The following is a 15,529-nucleotide window of genomic DNA, read 5'->3' as shown; positions in this document are numbered from 1 at the left end:
ATATTCGCAGGATTTATTATTTTCCTCGGGTGCCTTTTTATACAAGTTAGGTTTCTGAAGTGCAACATGCAACAACGATGTGCAATTCAAGTTATTTTGTTTCAATGAAATGAAGAAAAATTGATATAATTTGACTTGACCAAACAGTTAAAAGGAACAGTCAAAACAAAGTTGACGTACCTGCGTGAAAAATGTTGAAACTAATTAACCATTATATTTGGTCTAATTGGCTTATAGCTTAAAGTTTAATGTGTTCGACAAAGCTGAAGCAAGAGTTTATGAGAGTTGCTGATATAAAATTATGTTAATTTACAAAAGTATTGATTTTGACAAGGTAACAATGAATTTGACCACATGAGAGCATATATGTAATTTGTTATCCTACAAGCCCAAAACAATTTACAAAAGGTATAACAACTTTACAAGTACAATTGAATTTGAATAGAAATCATCACTAAAAATATAGTTAATAAACACCTGCGGGCCTGCAGGGACAAAGGTAGCCAGACCAAGTGACCAACAACTATTTTCGAGCTGAGGGTCAGAACACTAGCAACTTCGTGACGGTAATCTATTATTCAGTTTCACTTTATGTTTTGTGGTGTTGGTTTGTACTGTGTTTCTGGGTGTTTACCCATTTTGATAATCAATCATGTGCAGGATCGACCTTTCAGGCTTCCACCAAAGTTCATGCGCCACCAGGTAGTGGATCTTCTTTGGGATACCTATTTGGTAATAGTAATAGCAAATGATAACATGAATTCAAGAATATAAGATGTGGTGTTTGATGTCAATGTAATCCCTGATTACGGCATAAACAAGCCCCCTCCTTTCCATTTCTTGGTACTTAGTGACTTCAGACTTGCAATATATTCGTCAAGAATTGCAATTTACCATCTCATCTTCTTTTGTTTCGGTAATATATATACATATACATATATATATATAGGCACAAATTCATATCCATGAGTAAATGGCATGGCATCAAGATATTCCATAACCAACTGTTAACACCATTCACCGTTTGCTTACATCAGGAAGAAGAAAATAAAAACTCATATCCGTAGCGATTTTGGTGATTAAATTAATAACAGCCAAGGAACCAAGGCAAAAGATATGGGCTCAATGAAGAAAGACTTAACAACTGTTAGTTAGGTAACAGGATAAATAGGGGACCTATGGTAACAGACTTGGCTAGAAAATACAAGTCTAGACTGCCGTCCTACATTTTTTGTATGTTAAGATGCATACCGAATCCGTGCCTCCTCGTCGGTTAGGGTTCAGTTCACTGCCCATTTGCCTCAAATGACTAAAAAAACCCAGAGAAGTCAAACACGGAGACTGCAAGCAGATTAAGGACTTCGGTGTTTATTTACTGATCATGACTCTTCAGAAACTCTAGTGATCACCTACAAAAAAAAAATTGCTTATCCTGAAATGCGATTAAACTGTTCATATGTGCTCGTGAAATGCGAATATGCAATTAATCTGATTATCAGTGAATGTTTGGAGGAAAAATTTGGAATTGCCCACAACTTAACCATCAGTTCATTAAGTAATTGTACTTGGTCTCAAGTCTGAACTAACCTTATAAACAAGATTTGGTCAATTTCTGCAAAAGAATCATACTTGCTGTGTTGGAGAACTAAACAGACCATGTTCTTCACCAGTCAAGGGTTGAGATTGACCATCTGAAAATTGACAACAGAGAGAAACTTTATGAAAGATAGATACAAATAATATCATGAACAGGTGCACTGGAAATTTGATATACGTAAAATTCAGAAAGCGTTAGAGACCCAACATATCATAACCAAACATGCTAAATGCCAGACTTCTCTTATAATTGGAGCTCTAAGGGTTAAAATTCAGATAACAAATTACTAGAGCAATAAAAATGTTCACAGGTAAAAGGTTTCAAAATACCATAGTTCGGAATCGAGTTGGCAGTATCATCAGCTGCAGTTGATGTATTCGTCCTGTTAAATTCCAAAGATGACTTTCTGCCTCCGGAAACCTGCACATTAGTTGCGAACAAATAAGGAGACATTTTACCATTATTCAGCTTCCAGCTCCCTAATGAATGGCTATGTATACGAATAACAAAAGATACAGCATCATTAAGTACACCATCTTTTAAGAAAATGTACAGCTCCTCACTTACAATGTAGAAAAGTGAGAAGCAGTGAATTCAAGATTTACTAGAAGGGCACAACCAGATCCGTCTCTCCAAGAGTGTCCAATTGGTGGGTCAGTAACTCAGGGGAGGAAAGAAGAGCAGACAAATAAAGGTGGTGATTTCCAGAAGCATGGGATAGTTTTGAATCACAATATGGATAAAACGTTCTATTGATCGTACACAAGTTACGATTTGACTCTATAATGACTCTTTATGTACAACATATCACCACAAATCACATGATTTTTGCGTCATTCATATAAATGTTGGTCAGTATGCTTGTAAGCTTGGAAATGTGGAAGTACTCTCTGATCTTAAGTTTATGTAATTATTTTTCTGATTCTGGATTAATGCTATGTTACTATGTGCGTTATCAGCATATTATTCTTGGTAAATTGAACTTTATTGACAGAATATTCCAGCTAACTCTGAAATTTACAAGTGTTTATCTGTGAATTCTGTAATATATTCCAAAATTATGACTATGACGTTGGCCCGGTAAATATGCCGCGAACAGCGTCAATAACAAGAATCCAGCATAGAATGATAGAAATAATCCAGAACTAATATAAATATGAATATACTTTTTAAACAACATGCGATGTTTAAAGGTTAAAACAACGTTCATTTTGGAGGCAATAATGTTTCTAAAAAGTGCATTCAAAAGTTTCCAAGAGATGTAGAGCATGATAATCCTAATTAAGCACCAAGATGTTATTGACATATATATGCATTATCATCACAGAAGAACAAAATACAAATATATCATATTTTATATTTACCATCCATGCGTATAACATTAAAAATTTAACCTCATGGGACGGAGACACATTAGAAGCTGCCGGAGTCTTCATGTCTGAAGCAGCAGAGGTGGTGCCTGGAGTCTGGTGTTCAGGACTTCTAGTATCAACTGCAACTCTTTTCCTATTGTTTATAAAATCAAAAGCCAAAGATTGTAATGTGAATTAAGTTATCATACAGGTTTGTAAAATTTTTTAAAAATTTAAAAAAAAAAAAAAAAACAAAACCTTCTTAAATCATCAGCAGCTGGCTTGTTAGAGCCTATGTTGTTTGAGAACAAAACTCCACGTAGAGGCTTTCCATCTATAACCGTCTCGATCGTATAGCAATTTGTGATGTTTTTAGTCACTTTTGCTTGAAACATTCTCTTCCCATGTGCATTATGATATTCATGTGAATAGGTATTTGGTGTATCTGCAAAAGAACCAAATGGTCTTCAGATATCACCAACAAGATAACTAAGTGTAAAGCCACATGATGCCAAACAAAAAGATGTTAAAAAGTTTCATACTCGATGAAAACTGCATATGACTTGGAATGGTCATGGGTCTATTATGAGATGTCTCCAAGCTGATCATTGGAGTATCATACATAGGATTCCCAGATTGCTGCTCTTGGCTTTTTAGTCTTAACTGCTTCCTCAAAGACAACTTCTCAAGCTTTCTTTCATCTCGCTCATTTTCAATAACAAGCCCTAAATCCACACCAATTACCGCATATAAACACACATACAGTCATATATACAAATGTTTTGTGCAATTCATTAAGAGGTAACCTGTGTACAGGTAGAACATGTCATCAAGTGCCTCAAGACTCTTATTGCAACCACCAATGAATATAAGAGAACCGCCATGCTGTGGATGTAAAGTGCTCCCTGCCATCGAAAATCTGGCAGATGGCCCCACTCCTAGCGTTACAACCTTGGTCCACTTAAAAGTTTCTACATACATTTCAAAAAGATCAAGATCAAACATATCTAAGTCAAAACTGATGAACTGAATATGTTAAACAAAGGTTGAGTTACACACCAAGGTCAAACATGTATAAGTCATCATACAGGTCTTCGGCATCAGTAAAACCTCCAAAGACAAACAAGTAATTGCCCAGCGCAATGGTTGTATGACCAGCTCTAGGTGGCAACAGTTCACCATTGGTTACCAATTTTGTCCAGGTAAGCGTATCTACAAAGAAGAAAACAGATATTAGTAACTTTAGATCAATCCTAAACCTCGAACAACAAAGTCAAACTTTTAACCTGAATCAAGCATCTGGACGTCAGACAGATAATAGTTCTGAGTATCTTCACCACCGATCACAATAATTTTGTTTTTCCATGAAACACAAGTATGGCTATTACGTTTTCCAGGTGGAATTCCAGTAGTTCCCACTCGTTTCCACACCATTGTCTCTGGGAAAAAATAATAATAAAACTGTCACTATGCATAATGTAACTGATATCGTGTAAAGTGATAAATAAACAGAACACTCACCTGTATTTAGTATGTATAAATCATCAAAGTATTCCTCAACAGGGGTACCAGATGACTTCCCACAGCCTCCAAAAATAAAGAGTCTTTTGCCAATAACCGCAGCACTGTGTCCTTCTCGTGCTTCTGGGCCCTCCCCTCTTACAAATGGTGTCATCCATGTATTTGTAGCTGACAATATCAGATCGTGTTATAAAAATGCGCAAAAGAAACAAGCATAGGCAAATTAAAAATGATCATCAAGCTTATCCAACCATCAATTCTGCCATAATACGTATGCAAATGCAATAAGGGTAGCACAACTCACAGGTGTCCAGGATATGCAAATCTTTAAGAGGTACATTTCCATCTGTGCCCCCGAATACAAACAACTTATCTCCAACAGTGGTGCAACTGTGGCTATCTCTAGGCACGGGCAGCGTGCCTTGCATATCAGGTTCACTCCAAATCCTTGTAGCTTAACATAAAAAACAAACAGGACAAGTAAAAGTGAGCAAATCCTAAATTGAGCAGCTAAAATCATTGTATGCAATCCCTGCATATTTGAGCAGATGAAAACTACAACTTGTGCTGAAGTAATCAAGCAGATATAAAACACATATCTTGGCTAGCTTAAATTTAACATCCTTTTTCTTAAAACTTAGTCAAGGATGAGGTGTGTATATGGTGTTCGGTTTGATTCTTTGAAGGATTACCAAAATACAAGTATTGCATAAGAATATGAGTACTAATTCTTAAACAAAATAGAAAACAAGAAAGTAGATTGATATTGGAAAACTATCTGAATGTTAAACAACATCCGAAAATAATCCATCAAAAGTCTTGTAGTATGGTTACTATAACAAGAAACATTAAACATTAAAAGGTTCAAAGAAATAAAACTTGGGCATGGAGATAGAAAAAAGAAAAACCCAGCAAAACCGCCAAGTGGTAGCAAGGTAGATTTAGTTTCACTAAAAAGTAGAAGGCCTCATGTTCGAAGCCCTCTTAGTGGTATCATTCATTGTGAAGGCCTTTCCCTTGCTCAAGTTGTTGTGATAGTGAACGTCGATCACCATGGATTTAGTTAGTGTGGTAGTGGACGTTGATAACCATGGATATAGTTAACCAGGCTAGGTCACTACGATTAACCAAAGAGCACGAACTAGCAATCATCTAGATAAAGGAGATTTATTACCAACAATTATCATCACCAGTTCACCACTATCAAAACATGTTCCCACTTAGCAACTTGTAAGTAAAGGTATGTTTGGCGCAAAAATAACCAGAGTTGTGGCTAGGAGCTAGAGCTAGAAGCTGATGCTTTTTTTTTACCTTACGTTCAGTAGCTTTTAAGGACCGCGGCTTTTCTCTAACAGCTACATTAAACAGAGCTTCTTTCTCAATAGGCACTTTTATATATATATATAATAGGGGGACAATCAAATAAGAACACCCTCAAAATGAGAACACGGTGAGAACACTTCGTTTACATAAGCTGTAATAAAATCCTAAAAAGCCCTTTGCCAAACAAACCCTATGTTTAGCTAAAAGCAATTTCATTTACAGAACGACAGAATACCATTTTGTACTGACGACATTCGACGTGCGTATTTCTAAGTGATTATTAGTACATAAGATATGAGTTCACTATAAGCACCGGTTAACGTAACACCGCAGAGCCTTAAGCAATGGTCTGGCCCATAACCTTCGGCTCACAACTTAAAACCATGGAAGAAGGTACTAGAAGTCCACAAAATTAAACTTATAGGGGCGGTCAAATTTCTCATCTTATTTTTCTCCTAAAATAAGCTGAACACACCCTCACTATCCAAACACTTCAGTTACATTTTGGCTTTCCAAATACGACTATGCAATAAGCTATAAGCACTCGAATTAAACAAATTCCATAAACCCACTAAGCACAATTCAAAATGCCCCTCATTTCCACCAAACCCCTAAATGAAGACGAAGACTTTAACAAACATATACATACAAATAACAAAAAAGATTGATGACCCATAAAACTTTCCCTAAAACAATAACATAAATTAACCAAGAAACAGAAAAAGAAACATACAAGTATCAAAGACATGAACTTTATTAGTCTGCGTGTTATCTTCACCATAACCACCGAAGATATAAAGCAGTTGACCACCGCGTACGGCGTTGCAAGTGTGGCCCCACCTCTTCCCTGGCCCACCTTTCTGTATTTCCAGTTTTTCCCACCTCATCATCTTCTTGACGAAATGTGATAAAGTGGGAATTAGGGCTAATTAAAAAAAATTGGGTGTTTTTAGGGTTTTTAATCGTGTAATTAGTTTTGGGGATTTGAAGATGTAATTGATTTTTGGGTTTAAAGTATGTGTTTGGGGGTTTTTTGATTTTGGTTTTTGGTGTTGGAATGTGTGAAAATGAGGGACATCGACTTCATGCAAGGAATACACTATAGTGATATAGTCTATACTATTATACTACACTGTAGAGTATACGTATAGAATACGATAAAAGTGAGAATGAGACTGTTTTATATTCAATTTAAGAAACTCTTTATATATTAATATTTTAAATAAATGTTTGGCTTCTATGATTTTTATGGTTTAAAAAAAAGATATTTGAGTGGTTTTTCACCTAACTTAAGTATCTAACAACCTCATATTCTCTTCCCTAATTAAGTATCATACAATATTAATAATTAACCTACCCTACTCCTTTTTTAACTCTCTATTTTTAAAATACCTAAAATACCTTTAATTTTTAACACATTTCTAACTCTCACAATAAATCTACCAAATATATCCCTAAAATATTTTATACCATATTTATTCAAACTATCTATCTTCTTAATTAATTAACTTAAATATTTTCACTTAATATCTCTATAATATTCTTAATAAAGTTATTTACAAAAGATACATCATTTAACGATAAAATAACTACATTACCATTTACGTCAATTGTTTTTAGATTAATAACCACATCGTGACCACCACCGCCACTAGCATCATCTGTTGTCGCCGCCGCCACGTTGCGTGGGTATCTATCTTGCCACATTGCGTGGGTACCCATCTCGTATGTATATACGTAGTGTATGTATAAAATCATATCAACCAAAATATCATTATTATTTTTTATTTAGCCAAAAAAACAAAATAAATGAAATAATCTGTAACGATTATTATATATATATATATATATGGCTACCATAGCTAAGAGAAAAAAATCATTTTAAAGATGGATCTTAACCATTAAAATTCATTTGCAAATTGATCTCAGCCTTTAAAATTAAAAAGTCAAACTGAACTAATTTATCACTGTGTTCTTGACAAAGGCGGTTTCTATATCTACAAAACCCTCCCTCTCTATCAGGTCAGGCCCCCAATCCCCTATTACCACAGCCAATCATGGCCACCAATCACCACCACCATCCATCATATCAGCACACGCCTCCATCACCGTCGTTAATCAGGACTTTTTCTATGTTGATTCTCTAGCGTCCCCTTCGTAGATATATATGCTCAGTTTCTGTATGTATCTCTTTTCTTTTTATTCAACGTTTTCTATTTTTGTTGTATCCATATATTTAGTTATTTTGCTTGATTATTAGATCCTGTTCTACCATATTGAATAAAGTTATTGATTATATTATATGCTCTATATTCTATATAATAATTAGTTTTGTATTTGATCATTTAATTGTCAACGTGTGGGACTTTTGCTGCAGCAGGTGGTTCATGGTTATCATGGATTTGTAAACATGTGGGATGGAAATGACATTATTTTATGTGGTGCCAATGAGTCATACGGGTGTTAACACTTTGTAAGTTTTTATTGATGATTTGCGTTCTGTGGCTGTCGTTGTTTGTTGGCAGTTTCATCAAGCTACACATTGGAAGATGAAGATCAACTGTAATACTCGTATTTCATTATTTCATTAGTATTGCATAACTCATATCAGATTGGATTGCTCATTTTTAATGCTATACTATGCTTTGATGCGTGTATCACTTGATGCGTGTATCAGATTGGATAACTTGTCATCGCGGCAATGCTTTGAAGCATGAAAATGAGATTACAATTTACAACAAGGGAGGTTGCTACTTATGGATTCTATATTGCACCTATATCGTTTGTCAGTTGTGACAGAGGTAAACTATTTTACCATATTCCGAATTTAAGGGTTTTAATAAACTCCCTACAGTAGTTCGTCTTGGACCAGATTTAAAACCGTTCTCAACAGTTTGTGTAGCCATAAATCCTATTGTATTCATTGACAGAGGTAAACTATTTATGCTATTGTAATTTGTTAGGTGTAGTTGCATAATTTTCATCTTTCCCTTCATTCAGAGGCGGTACTAAAAGGGGGCAAGGGGGTCCAATGCCCCCCCTCCAAATTTAAATTTTGTCATGTATTTTTAAATTTTTAATGAAATTTTAAAAAAATTTTTATAGGTTTTTAACATTTTGCCCCCTTTTAGATTTATTTTTCATAAGTTTTTTAAGTTTGTCCCCTTTGGAATTATATATATATATGGCTCTGAGAGCTGAGAGAAAAAAATAAAAAAATCTTCTTATCTCAACCATCCAAATTCATTCACAATTTAATCCGAACCCTTAAAAATATAAAAGAGGATGCGTCTCTACAAAAACCCCTCACTCTCTGTCTCTCTATCCGACCCCCAAACCCCATCACCATCGCATACCACGACGATCACGACCTCCAATCATCAGCACCATCCCGCCAATCACGACCCTTTCTCTTTTGATTATCCGGTGTCCCCTTCCTTCCTGAATCCTTTCGTATCTCCAACGACCACAACAAAGCACGCCGCCATCACAACCATCCAGCGAGTGGAAGAAAATGGGGTCTGGGTGTTCGGGGTCGTCTTTACCAATTATTTACAGTGAGTTTTGTTTTCTTTCTTTTGTTTCCCATGTTTGTATTCTTTATAATCATTAGTTGTTTGCATCATATATATATATATATATATATATATATTTCACCTAAAGTTTTGGATATTATGTAGTTTGATTTGTGTTAGAAGTGGTCTTACCATAAGTAAAAGGTTGATAATCAGATTGTCATTTTACAAATTTGTATCAGTTGAGTACGTAAACTATCGTGTGATTTTTCATAGCGCTAATTTGGTAATTTCTATGATTTTCATTTGGGATTTTCCTTGAGAATGCTGGTTTATATGAAATTATATATATATTTATGGCTACCAGAGCATAGAGAAAAAAATATTAGTATCACATAATCATAACCATCTAAATAAAATACAACAAATGATCTTACCCGTTTAAACTAAAAATCAGGTCACACCACTGCGCCAAACAGATTTCAAGGTTTTTGTGCATACTGTTTCTTCATATATTTTATTTAGTTTAGGTTTGTATCCAGATTTCAAGGTTTTTGTATAGGTGCATTATGTTTAATTTTTGTTATGTTATTGGTTCGAATATTTAGATTTGTATGCGTGTTTAATTTTCATGGTATAGATGCATTATGTTTGTTAACTTATTGCCAAATTATGATACATGAATAAGTTATTGGCTTTTCTAGGTTTGTAAATTGGTAAATTCTTGATATTTTGTTGCAATATTTTGCTCATGGCATGGCTGTGGTAAATGCAGATGCCAAAGGGATATGTCATGACTCATGATTCTAAAACACAAGATCCAATTAATAAAAGGTATTTGTTTTCTTCATCGAGGAGGTATTGAGTAGATACCAGGAAATTGTCCCTCATCTAAAGCTTGCAGGTCTGTGATATACCCTTTTGTTTTCTTCATATCACCACAAATATATGGCGTTACATTAGCAATACATATTGCATTACCAATGTTGATATGGCGTTATGGCTTATAACTGATGACACACACTGAATACAGGTCAGGAGCGGTGTAGGTAGAGCAGGTATTTACGTCTTTCTTTGTCTTCAACGGCAGAAAGGCTAGTTGTTCCAGTGACATGGGAACTGTCCATATTTACAACTTGAAGTTTGGTTTTGGGCCATTCTTTAACCATATCTGACCAAAATAATAGACCCCCAAGAGCCGTTTCACACCTAATGTTCATGAAAGGTACTCTAGATCTTTCGTTCTTCTCTTTTTCTTGGCTTGGTCACACGATAAAAAAAATAGAAAGCTGATTTATGAGGAAGTGAAATCTGTTGATAAATGTAGGAAAATTTTTGTTATACATTGCTATTATATATATGGGGTGTTTGAATGTGCGTTTGAAATTGACTGTGATTTAGAAATTTTTTGCAAATTGTTAGCTATAACATAACGTACTGTTTGGCCTTTGGGGTGAGTGGTTGAATGTGTTTGTGTTGCTTTATTTAACTATTGTTGACATATCTGCACTAAATCGATACATATTTACAAGTGGCCTATCAAGTGAACCCATGTCCTATTGATTGAAGGGTCACCTCATATACCACCAGTGAGATTGGGTAAATTAAAGGTTGCAAAATGTGTGGGTTACGGCTGGGTAATGGCAAAATTGGAACTGGTCAAAATTTTAACTTTTTTTTTCCAATGTTGTTTAGGCCGGGTAGGGTTGTGACCATGCTGACCAGCAAGGGACTAATGACTAGGATGAGGGAGTAATGACTAGGCTGGTTGTGACCAGCCTAACCAGCAAATCAGCATCTTGCGGATTACCTTTGTTATATGTGTGTGAATCCCTCTACATGGTAGTCCATGTATAGGCAACTTGATCGGCTACTTTCTAAAATGGCGACTTTATAAAATCCGTTTCCATAGGGCAACTGGTCCAGAGTGCAGAGTGCGTAGTTGCCTAATATGTATGTAAACTTTATTTCTACTTCTGATACGTGTGTGTTTGCTGAACAACTTGAAGGACCGTTTGCTAAGGCAGGTTCCACTAGCCATGCTATATTGGTTGTTCAATTTGCAAAGCTTAATGACTATGGAGGTACACTTAAATTGGTAATCATGGTTTCTTGCTTTTCCTTATCCATTTATTTTTAATGTGATTTAGCTTTTAAATGTCCCATATGGCAAAACCATTGTGATCTGTGTCTCAGTCACTAAATAATTACACAATTTACTTTTGCAACAAAACTATTTTATGGTTCAAGAATGAACAAGGTTGGAGGGTATTAAATATATAGGTCTGAACTCTAAAGCTTCTAAGGTGAACTATTGAAGATTCTATTATAGTGGCGGCACACAAATGATAATCTTGTCAGATTTTGATTGTTTTTCAACTATTATGTTTAGGTTCCAATGTTTTGTATTATGCCTTATTAATAAAAATTGGATATTTATACTTTCGTTAATTCACTCTTCACAGATAATGTTGGACATGTTTCCTATATTTTATTGTTTATAACCCGGTCAACGACCGGGTATTGATCTAGTTATATGTAGCTGATGTATATAAAAGAATGTGGGTTAACATGTTAAATTGGGTGGCTTTTTTGTAACATTAACAAATTCATAAATAAAAAAGATACTTCTTTTGAAAATTAATGAAAAGTTAATAAATAATCCATATGACTAAAATCAACAAACCTAACGATACAGAAAAGAGATTAAAACATATCGAAAAATTGAAAGTGAACATAAAAAAGAAAAAGAATTGTGTTGATAGTTGAGTTGATTATCCATATTTAAAGATATGAAATCAAAAAAATTATATTGACAATTTAAATAAAAAAAGAACGTATTTTTGATAAAAGATTCATATTTCTTGATGTATGAGATCATAGTGTTAAAGGATAGAGAAGTTATTTTTAAAAGGGGTTAAATGAATTTTTTTTTTTTTTTTTTTTTTTTGTAAAGTTAGTTTATATGTAATCATAAATTTATATAATAGAGAAATATATATACATTATATATATATATATATATATAAGAGTATGTTGAGGTACATTTGGCACTCCTAAAATTTCTTTTTAGGTCTAATACTTATGCCTAATTACTTTATATTTGTAGAAAAAGTCTCATTAATTTACACTTTTTTTCATTAATAATTTACACTTTTTAGCCATGAATACTTAATTTATCTATGTTTAACCATCAACTTGAGAAGATTTTAATTATTTAATTAATTAAAAAAATTTAAGGGTAATGGGGGAAACCCTAGCTCCGGTACCACAATTAGATACCCATCGACCCACCCCGTAAATTATAAAAAAATAATAATAATAATAAATTTAATTATGACATATTGTCTACAAATAAATATTTCAAAAGATTAAATACAATATATGTATTCAATTTAATCTTGACTTTTCTTGACTTTTTATTTTATAAATAAATATAATATTACACATATAGATATCAATGTCGACAACATGACTAACGATAAATATTAGTAGCTTATAAGTAAACATTATAAAATATTATAAATTGATATATTTTCGATGTCGTACATTGGTATGTCAATACAATTTTGATAATGTCATCCAATATAATAATATATTAGATTGTATTTTTATAAATTATAAATATTAATAAATTTAATATTTAATATAAACACAATATGAACTTTATACATATATCCCAAACACAATAACAAGTGATGATATATAACATCCTTATTCTTAACACAATAGGTTTCACAAAACATTGGACGATCATTAAACAAAACACGATTTACAACAGATGGTTACTTGAATACTACTCCCTCCGTCCCATTTTAATTGTCCTATTTTGACTGGTCAAGTCTTTTCCTTCCGACTTTGACCGCAAATATCTTTGGTTGTGTTACATATTAGTTGATAAATTTATATCAATGAAAAATACATTTAAAACTTAATCAATTCATATATCTTATATCAAATTTTGTATAACACAAACAAAAATATTTACGGTCAAAGTTGAAAGAAAAAGACTCAAAAAGTCAAACGTGGACACTTAATATGGGACGGAGGGAGTAAAACCAAAGCAATATGCACTTCATTCAAGATTTGTTATATATCTCAATCAATAAGATATAAAATTTTCTCCCTTTTTATATATTAGTTTTGCGAATCAATGTTTAAAGTTACAATTGTCACTCAAATCATGAGTTTTAATTGTTATCAAAAAATATGAAAATATATCTGAATGTCAAGTAGAGGATAACTAAGTATTATGGGCGCATATCATGAACAAAGACATATATTTGAATGTCAAGTAGAGGATAACTAAGTATGTTTATATTTTAATTCTTACTTATCTTTTATAATAATAATATCACATTGTAAATATATATATTATATCTAAAAGAGGAGGTTGAGGGTGTTAAAGATCCTTCCTAATTACTAATTACTATAGAGCTCTCCTTTTTTCTAGATTTTTTTATTTTTTATTTGCTAAATAAATTTATAATTATATTTAAACTCTATTATAAATCTTTTTTTATCAAAACAATTCTTTTTAGATGTTAAAGATATATAGTATTCTTAAAGCTCTTCCAATAAATTATTATATATACAAGCTAAATTTTTATTAATTATCATCATTCCTATTATTTTTTTCATTTCTATATTTAATAAACAAATCAAGTTAAGTAAATTTTTCAACAAAAGAAACATACGGGTTTTTTTTATATCACTTTAGTTTTACTTTTGGTATTTTATTCGTGTTTATTTATTATATGATATTTGTTATGTTATTGTTATTTTTCATTTCTTTTAATTTAGTTTGTTATCAATTATAGTTTGATTATGGCTTATTATTCTACTACAAAAGGGTTTATTATTTCAAATTTGTTTTGTTCATGTTTTGTTATTTTTTACATGTTTTGTTATTTATTATTTTGATATTTAACTTTGATATATATATATTTTGATACTATCCGTCCATCAGACGGGATCGAAGACTAGTAAGAAATATAAAAGACCCAACCTATATATACTCGTAAAGTCGAAGTCGTAATATTATTAGATTAAGATCAAGATATCAGCTGTTGGAGACTTGGATCGAACCAAGTTGCATGTGTTAAACGAAACCATAATTTAGCCTATTAAAACGGCAGATGGTGAGACAGCCCATAAATGGTTGGGCTTTAAATTTATTAAAACTTTGGTGTTAAGACTTTAGAATTTTAAATATATAGATGGAAAACTTGAAATCTTTTAAGTCTTTGAGTGCAAATTCTAGTATCACCAAATGTTTCCAAATTCCAACAACGGAGATATGGATTTTCTAAAAATATAGGAGTGTTATTTCTAGAACTATAGTTGGGTATAAAATAAATAAATAAAAAAAAAGAATTTGATTTATCATTTTACAAACTAGTCTAAATTTTTTTTAAAAATTATTAGATAGTGACATATAAATTCCACTAATTCTTTTTCTTAATTTTACTTCCATTTTTTCACATGATTTTATTTAATGGCTAGTAGGATTTTTATACTATTATTTTAAAAGGGTTTTTCAATTCCTAAAATGAGAATTGTCTGATCTCAAGTTTACGGTTAAAAAAAATTGAGCAATGAAAATAAAAAGAATGGAACATTATAACTATAATATGAATAAATAATTATTAAAAGTATCTATTTTTTTTTACCCTTTATAAAAATATAGAAAAATGAGTATAAGGCTTTTAGGCATTTAACTTAGCTAGAAATTTTTTCACATGCTAAATTTTTAATATTATGATAATAAAAAAACCCCTTACATGTTAAATTTTCTTTTTCAATATTAACGTCATCAATTGACATGTTTATTTATTTGTGATATCTTATAACAAATTCTTAGTTAATCCATTAGTAATTTTAATTAGTAGTAAAACTCATTCTCTTACATTTATACGAGAATTAATATCTATATATAATTCTTTTGATTAAGTTACCATACTAGACAAGTAATACAATATAATAAAGAGTTTATTCCAAAAAAAGTAACATATTTACACGAAATTCTTATGGAAGATAACCTATTTTGTTTTCGTATATTTAAAAAATCCTATTTTCAAAAAATTGCTAATTAAGGGTATATCGTTAATTTTGACAGACGGAGCTCGTTAAGTGCCACGTCATCGGTTTTGATGACTTGGCACTTGACTTTGACTGGCCTAATTTCGATATATATATATGAGTCGGTCAAAGTCAAGTGT

The 15,529-nt window shown here is 32.3% G+C and overlaps 1 protein-coding gene and 1 long non-coding RNA gene across 5 annotated transcripts; one reads left to right on the top strand and one right to left on the bottom strand.

The window, feature by feature from the left end:
- Positions 1 to 320: 320 nt before the first annotated feature.
- LOC122587725 (rab9 effector protein with kelch motifs) lies at positions 321 to 6,843 on the bottom strand. The gene is made up of 12 exons (XM_043759889.1): positions 6,527 to 6,843; positions 4,775 to 4,924; positions 4,471 to 4,638; positions 4,236 to 4,388; positions 4,009 to 4,161; positions 3,756 to 3,920; positions 3,492 to 3,674; positions 3,208 to 3,394; positions 2,992 to 3,103; positions 1,927 to 2,017; positions 1,588 to 1,691; positions 321 to 1,409 (listed from the first exon to the last, which is right to left on the bottom strand). The coding sequence occupies exons 1-11, from the start codon at positions 6,681 to 6,683 to the stop codon at positions 1,624 to 1,626; spliced, it is 1,587 nt and encodes a 528-aa protein (XP_043615824.1). The 5' UTR covers positions 6,684 to 6,843; the 3' UTR covers positions 321 to 1,409; positions 1,588 to 1,623.
- Positions 6,844 to 7,776: 933 nt separating this feature from the next.
- LOC122588903 lies at positions 7,777 to 11,433 on the top strand. Of its 4 annotated transcripts, XR_006322195.1 has the most exons (5): positions 7,792 to 7,973; positions 8,174 to 8,355; positions 8,471 to 8,594; positions 10,084 to 10,533; positions 11,004 to 11,433. It is a non-coding gene; the product is annotated as an uncharacterized LOC122588903 (long non-coding RNA). The 4 variants fall into 4 exon arrangements; XR_006322196.1 differs by having other exon boundaries at positions 7,777 to 7,973; positions 10,084 to 11,433; XR_006322197.1 differs by having other exon boundaries at positions 7,777 to 7,973; positions 8,171 to 8,355; positions 10,084 to 11,433.
- Positions 11,434 to 15,529: the final 4,096 nt, after the last annotated feature.

This window comes from Erigeron canadensis, chromosome 2 (assembly GCF_010389155.1).
Source record: "Erigeron canadensis isolate Cc75 chromosome 2, C_canadensis_v1, whole genome shotgun sequence".
Lineage (NCBI taxonomy): Eukaryota > Viridiplantae > Streptophyta > Magnoliopsida > Asterales > Asteraceae > Erigeron > Erigeron canadensis.
The sequence above is the reverse complement of the archived record's forward strand: the minus strand, read 5'-3'. Positions and strand labels throughout refer to the sequence as shown.